This window comes from Podarcis raffonei, chromosome 13, assembly GCF_027172205.1.
Source record: "Podarcis raffonei isolate rPodRaf1 chromosome 13, rPodRaf1.pri, whole genome shotgun sequence".
In the NCBI taxonomy this organism is placed as follows: domain Eukaryota; kingdom Metazoa; phylum Chordata; class Lepidosauria; order Squamata; family Lacertidae; genus Podarcis; species Podarcis raffonei.
In genome coordinates this window covers 31,754,015-31,761,307 of record NC_070614.1, presented here as the reverse complement: position 1 = coordinate 31,761,307, position 7,293 = coordinate 31,754,015, and the positions used below count along the sequence as shown (strand labels likewise).

The window sequence follows — 7,293 nt, the reverse complement described above, 5'->3', positions numbered from 1 at the left end:
TTCCACGTCCATCCAAACACCCAAAAGGAAGGCTATATGTGTATATTGTGTGCATATAAAATGGTAGTTTAATTGAGAACCCTGAATCATTGGGACCTACAGTATAGCTTGGTGGTGAACTCCTATGACATAGATGTGCCTGCATGTTGGCTTCTCTTTCTGATGTCCCTCTGAATGCATAGATGTCAGGAGAAGAGATTATGGATATAGTCAGACCTTGCCCTGAACACATTTGCAACAGATATAGAGGCTCAATGAGTGGACAGGGATTCTCTCATGACAATACAGAGGGGTCAGACAGCGTATCATTATATGTTTTCATTTCATATTTCAGCAAAGAAATATCAGCTTCATTTGATTATTACACAGAAGGAGTCCAGCTTAAATTAAACTGTTTACTCAATATTTCTTCCTATTTTATTCTGGTACAGGTAATATGTGAATATGCCCAGTGAAAAAAATGCACAATCTTACCTCCATGTCAACATTTCTGCTGCTGGGATTCTCAGATATTCGAGAACTGCAGATCTTGCACTTCTTTGTGTTCCTAGCATTGTACATTATAGCAATCATAGGGAATCTCCTCATTGTTGCTGCAATTGTACTTGATCACCACCTTCACACACCCATGTACTTCTTTCTACTGAATTTGGCTATGCTGGACATTGGAACAATTTCCGTCATGGTACCCAAATCAATAGTTCTTTCCCTCCTAAACAGCAGGTTTATTTCTTATTTTGGATGTGTTGCTCAAGTTTTCTTTTTTATGTTATTTGGAACATCAGATTTTGCTCTCCTAACTATAATGGCACATGATCGCTATGTTGCTATTTGCAACCCATTGCAATATGAGTCAATAATGCACAAAGCAGCCTGTATTCGAATGGTAGTGATTGTGTGGGCTATTTGTGTTTTATATTCTGTGTTACATACTGGGAGCACCTTTGCAAATACCTTCTGTTCTAATGCTGTTAATCAGTTCTTCTGTGAAATCCCACCACTACTGAAGCTCTCCTGCTCTAACTTCTACCTGGTTGAAGTTGGGCTTCTTGTGCTAAGCTCTGGTATAGCACTAGGTTGTTTTGTTTTCATCATCTTAACATATATGCAGATCTTTTCTACAGTGTTAAAAATCCCCTCTGTTCATGGAAAGAAAAAAGCCCTCTCCACTTGCCTTCCTCACCTCACTGTTGTCTCTGTGTTTCTTATAAGTGGGGTGTTTGCCTATGCAAGGCCTCCTAGTGATTCTTCTTCTGATCTGGATATAGTTCTGTCTGTGATGTACACCATAATTCCTCCCACATTGAATCCATTCATCTACAGCATGAGAAACAAAGAAATCAAGACTGCTTTGTGGAAACTTTTAAATTTTGGGAAATCTTCTAAAGTTTTCTCCTGAGTTGTTCTGTGAAAATGGGATTCTGTGCTCTTCTGTATGTGAATGGTTTCCTTTAAATAAAGTGCCACACACATTTCAGTAACCAGCAAACATTACTTCTATCACATACATTACCCTATGCCTCTTCTAGCTTACATTGAATTTCTTTCATCCATCATTTTTCATATTCATAGTTTGGCTACATTCAACCTAATATCAGCTGAATTCTAATCTATGCAGAAATCAACATGGCATTCTAATATTGTCTGGCTTTTATTGATTAGGTTCCTTTTCTAAGCACTGGTGTAGGCCTCGTCCCTTGCTACTTCCAATAACAATGGGTGAGAATTCCACCGCAGCTCTCATTCTAAACTGAATCTATCAAATTTTCAGTTGATAGATTTCACTTCAATATACGAACTTAACCACAAATTCAGTTCTCTGAATTTTCCTATGAAGTTTGCCCATAAACCAATGTTTTAGAAAAATCCATATATTCAGGGAATTTATGTAAATAAATGGATATATTAGTGAACCTAACACAAAAAATGCTTTAAAAATGTGTGCATTAGTAAAAACTGCACATAAATATATTTATTAGAAGATATGCACACTAAAATGCTGAGGAAATGTCATGAGGATTTTTTTTTTAACAGCGAATTGCTCCAAAAATTGAGAATTGAATTTATGGTTAGAAAAATGTGCAACTGAGATAGGACCTTTATCTGGGACTGAAGAGAAAATGTTTTTGGACAATGTCAAGGACTTTAAAAAGACTGGAACATATTGCTAGTTTGCTTAGAGAAATTTGTTACTTTGCATTTTGTAACATTTTATTTTGTAACTAGTTTAAAACATTTTGCAGTAAAACTTTTTGGAATTCATTCTTGTGGTGGAGCTTATTCACTTCTATGGTGCACAAGATCCAGAGTAGGGAATTCCATTCTAATATCTCTAACAAGAGGTGCTGAGGGAAGGCACATTCCTTTCTGTTTGTGGAGCTTTCTGACCTGCCAGCAATGGCAGTGTGGAACAGCAAGAAGGCCGTGCTTTGACTTGGGAAGCCTCATACAGATCCCATGTCAGCTTGGGGAAATCCAGAACCCACCCTGCTGCCTCCCTCAAGGCACCCTGCTTTGGCTCAGGATGAATTTGGTATTTGTCTGAATTCACTGCACACATCCTTAATCTTAAGTAATTCATGCACTCTTACAAGATTGCACATAAATTGCAGGTCTCCAGCAGGATGGAGGACCCAGAGTGCTTCTACATAATACAGTGGTATTTTATTTCTTATTTCTTGGACAATAGCACAATTGGAGGTTACCAGAGTCTGAGTGATGGTAGCCAAGCTATCCCTGTCCATTAAAGACAATAGTTGTGCACCAGCTGAAGCTTGGCATAAGCACTTCAAGCCACTGACTCCTGATCCCAAATGATTATGAATTTGCTCCTTTAAGGGGAGTGGAACACTATACAGGACAGATTGTTTTTCCATTTCCCAAACTCAGGAACCATACACCCAGAACAACTCCATCTTGCCTTGATTTCATTTCATTGTCTGGGCCCACATCAAGACTCCGGACACCAGTCAAGTACTTTACAAGCCTCTCCTGGTACCAATGGAACACAGAGAGAGAGTTGTGTGTCATCACTACATATTCTCTGGGGACTATTCATGGTGGGCCAGGAGCTGGCAATACCTGTTTTGCCTCAATAACCCCCATATCAATGCAGCCTTTGTTCCCTTAACCCACCTCCAATCATAATAGTACAATGTGGGGGTGGGGGTGTTGCGGGGAGAGACAGATCCAGCCATCCCAGCCAGAACCACCCCATCTCTAACCGAGGGTCACTGGCAAATTTATGACATCATTTCTGAGAGAAGTTTTTTGTGTTAATTTAATTGCATTATATTGTTTAAAAATATCAGCACATCCTCCGTTGAATTTTTGGCATTAATGAGATCAGTTAGAATCTCAAGATCTTTCCCAATGTTCCTCTGAAGTGCCAGATCTATGACAATCTATTTGATTGAAGGGGCACACGGAACAGCCTGCTGGACCAACTGCACAGGAATGTACTTAATTAAAGGCACATAAGGGGAAAGATGTACTGTCTACCATTGTAAGTGGGGGCTCACTTCAGAAGACTGAATCTTCCATCACCCTTGGTCACAACAAGATTCCTCAGGTATGTGCATGTGTTTGTTGGCATGGTCAGAGAATTCCTGCTTTTCATATACAGTCATACCTCATGTTGCATCCGCTGCAGGTTGCGGACAATGTCAAGGAAGTACCGGAACGGGTTACGGCAGTCGTGCATGCGCAGAAGCACTAAATCATGCTTTGCACATGCGCAGAAGTGCCAAATCGCAACCCGCGTGTGCACAGACACGGGTTGTGAACACTGCGGGTTGCGAACATGCATCCCGCACGGATCACGTTCACAACCCGAGCGTCCACTGTATAAACTTTTCATGTGTATGTGTGCGCGCACACACATGCTTAACTCTTGATGGCATTCTGATCTGCCTGTTGTTGTTTTTATGTCCTGGAAACATCTACAGGTATAGAACAGCCTGGTGACTTCACTACCCACACAATTATATTTTTCTTTGTTTTAAGTAACTCAACTTTCAGAATTGGATAGTTAAAGTGGTTGGAGCCTGTAATTTAAGTGCTGCATGATCTATGTCTAGAAACTTCTCTTTATTAAAACTGTATTTTGCAAGGAGAAAACAACCAACATTGGAGTCAGCTAGGGGACCTTTCAATCAAATACAGTCCAATCCTGTGCATGTCTTATTGGAAGCAAACCCTACTGACCTCAATGAGATTTCCTCCAAAGTAAGTATATATAAATTTGCAAACTTCAGATGAACTGTGTCTTAGACTTGCAGCAACATAAAATTTATGAGGGCATAGTAGACTAGATTATGTAGTTTGACTGCAAAGACTTACGTGTGGTTCTCCTTTCTGTAGTGGGATACACTACATAGCTTTTAGACACTTTCTAAGTATAAATCAAAATGCTGAATGCATAGAGTAGAGATATTTTTAATCCAGTATGTATGCTGTGGAACATAGGTGGTGGTGGGGGGGAGAGAACTGAAATGTGAATTTATTCCAAGCACAGCCAAGCATGACTTAATCCTCCATTCACCAATTGGTGAGAGGAGAATTCAATCCTATGGGGTGCAGGGGACTCCTTTGTCCTTGTGCCCCTTTGCTTGTAAAGAAATGTCCTGCAGAATCCACACTCTGACCCCCTAGCTTTCTCATAGCCCATTTCCAAGGCCCCAGTGACACAGGAACCACCTGGGTCTACCAACAGACATTGCTCTACTGCAGGTGGCCAGCCATGTCAGATGATGACTGAAAGCATGCTGGGACCCACAGCTAGCTGAGCACTTCTGAGGACTGTACTATGCCTAGATGTAAGTCTGGGTAGTTTCCATGGCAATGGGACTTGGGGAATTGGTTGTGAGAAGGTCTGCTTGCGAGATATTTGGGATTCATTTCTGTGGGACGCTCCTTTGCAAACACATTGCCTGGTGGGAAGACACTTGCATGGGAATGCCTTGTATTGCACAGGAATGAACCCTCCTCCTCTTATTCTCAGTGTGCCCATATTAGTTATTTGTTTATGTTTGTGACACAGATTAAGTAATAATTGAGGTGAGGGAGTTCTGTTTCTGATAAGCTGTTTTGGGCTCATGGGAGCAATTTGCCAAAATGCCAGAGTTGATATACAATTAACTTCCTTCCTACACAGAGAGCTCGAAAAATCAGTTTGGATATAAAACTGCTAGGCAATATTCTGGAAAGGGCTTGTGCAGCAGCTAAATGAAATACTTCATTTACCCACACTGAAACCTAACTGCTTTTAAAGGAGCAAGGTAAGTTTTTTTTTATTAAGAAAAAACAACAACTGTGAATCTAACACTACCCATGATGAAAAAAATGACTGTTTTTTCTTTCTTCTCATCAATCCCTTTCTCTCAGTCTACAACCCTCTCTGACTGCTACTCTTACACTACATTTCTCCCTTAGAATTTTTTCTCACAGTGAAATCAATGAATTGAAAGTATAATAAAAAAACAGCATGTTGCATTAACTGGGACATTACTATATCTGTGGAAAACACCAGGATTAGAATTCTAAGATATGGAAGTAACACATGAGTACACCTGACCAAGAAACATGACAAACAGAAAAAAAAGAAAGGTAAGACGTCACCTCACATTGCATTCAGTCCTCCAGCTATATACTGCTCACAGGACTAGACACTCTTATAATGAATTATTTTGGGGACTTAGTTGACTGAAGAAATGTTATTGGATCAGGTTTTTCTGCTGTACAGTGGTACCTCAGGTACTTAATTCGTTCCGGAGGTCCGTTCTTAATCTGAAACTGTTCTTAACCTGAAGACCACTTTAGCTAATGGGGCCTCCCGCTGCTGCCATGCCGCCGCTGTACAATTTCTGTTCTCATCCTGAAGCAAAGTTCTTAACCTGAGGTACTATTTCTGGGTTAGTGGAGTCTGTTACCTGAAGCGTATGTAACCTGAAGCGTTTGTAACCCGAGGTAGCACTGTATTTGGGGACACAAATCCAGATTAGGCTACAATTGCAACCCAGTCAACCTTGGTTGATCCAAACATTTTGATGACTGAGGTGAAAGCTGAGTTGTCCCCATCCCCATTAACCACTTAAACACTGGGGATGGGAAAGCATCTTACAACAAACGTGAAGGTGGAAAGGGAAAATGAAAGGACAGTAGTACTCTCGTGACAATACCAAGGGAACAAAGAGCCCATAATAACATTTGCCTGTCTGGTATATGTGACTGCTAGATTAAAGGAATCTTGGTTAAATTAAACTCATGAATCAACATTTGTATATTAATAGTTATTTCCTTCTTATTTGCACAGCAAGCATCTGAACAAGTCCTGTGAGCATAATGCACAATCTTACCTCCATGTCTGCATTTCTCCTGCTAGGATTCTCAGACATTCGAGAACTGCAGGTCTTACACTTCTTTGTGTTCCTAGCCTTGTACTTGATGGCAATAATAGGAAATCTTCTCATTGTCATTGCATTTGTCCTTGATCACCACCTTCACACACCCATGTACTTCTTTCTGATGAATTTAGCCATGATGGATGTTGGAACAATTTCAGTCATCGTACCCAAATCAATGGCTATTTCCCTCCTAAACAGCAGGTCAATTTCTTACTCCGGATGTGTTGCTCAAGTTTTCTTTTATTTCTTATTTGGGACATCAGATTTTTTCCTCCTAACTATAATGGCACATGACCGCAATGTTGCTATTTGCAACCCACTCCACTATGAGACAATTATGCACAAAGGAGCCTGTATTCAGATGGTGGCCATCCTGTGGATTACGAGCCTTCTTTTTGCCATGTTACATACAGGTAGCATCTTTGCAAACACTTTCTGTTCTAATGCTGTCAATCAGTTCTTTTGTGAAGTCCCAACATTACTGAAGCTCTCCTGCTCTGATTTCTACTTAGTTGAAGTTGGATTCCTGGTGCTGAGCTGGAGTGTGGGACTAGGTTGTTTCATATTCATTATCATAACATACATTCAGATTTTTTCTACAGTGCTCAGAATCCCTTCAGTTCATGGTCAGAAAAAAGCCCTCTCCACTTGCATTCCCCACCTCACTGTTGTCTCTGTGGTTCTCTTCAGTGGAGTCTTTGCCTATGCAAGGCCTCCCAGTAATGCTTCTTCTTATACAGATATCTCTTTTGCTGTGGTCTATACCATCATTCCTCCCACATTGAATCCATTCATCTACAGTATGAGAAACAAGGAAATCAAGGCTGCTTTGTGGAAACTCTTAGATCTTGGACATTCCTTGAAAACATTTTCCAGAGTTATTATTTAA

General features: G+C 40.4%; 2 protein-coding genes across 2 annotated transcripts; both read left to right on the top strand.

Moving 5' to 3' along the window:
* Positions 1–460: 460 nt before the first annotated feature.
* Positions 461–1,399, top strand: LOC128399345 (olfactory receptor 14I1-like). The gene has a single exon (XM_053360687.1). It carries the CDS (start codon positions 461–463, stop codon positions 1,397–1,399), a length of 939 nt encoding a protein of 312 aa, XP_053216662.1.
* Positions 1,400–6,342: 4,943 nt separating this feature from the next.
* LOC128399343 (olfactory receptor 14A16-like) lies at positions 6,343–7,293 on the top strand. The gene has a single exon (XM_053360686.1). The coding sequence runs from the start codon at positions 6,343–6,345 to the stop codon at positions 7,291–7,293; it is 951 nt and encodes a 316-aa protein (XP_053216661.1).

Coding starts and splice junctions, on each gene's coding strand:
- LOC128399345 (XM_053360687.1), top strand. CDS start 461: ATGCACAATCTTACCTCCATGTCAACATTTCTGCTGCTGGGATTCTCA.
- LOC128399343 (XM_053360686.1), top strand. CDS start 6,343: ATGCACAATCTTACCTCCATGTCTGCATTTCTCCTGCTAGGATTCTCA.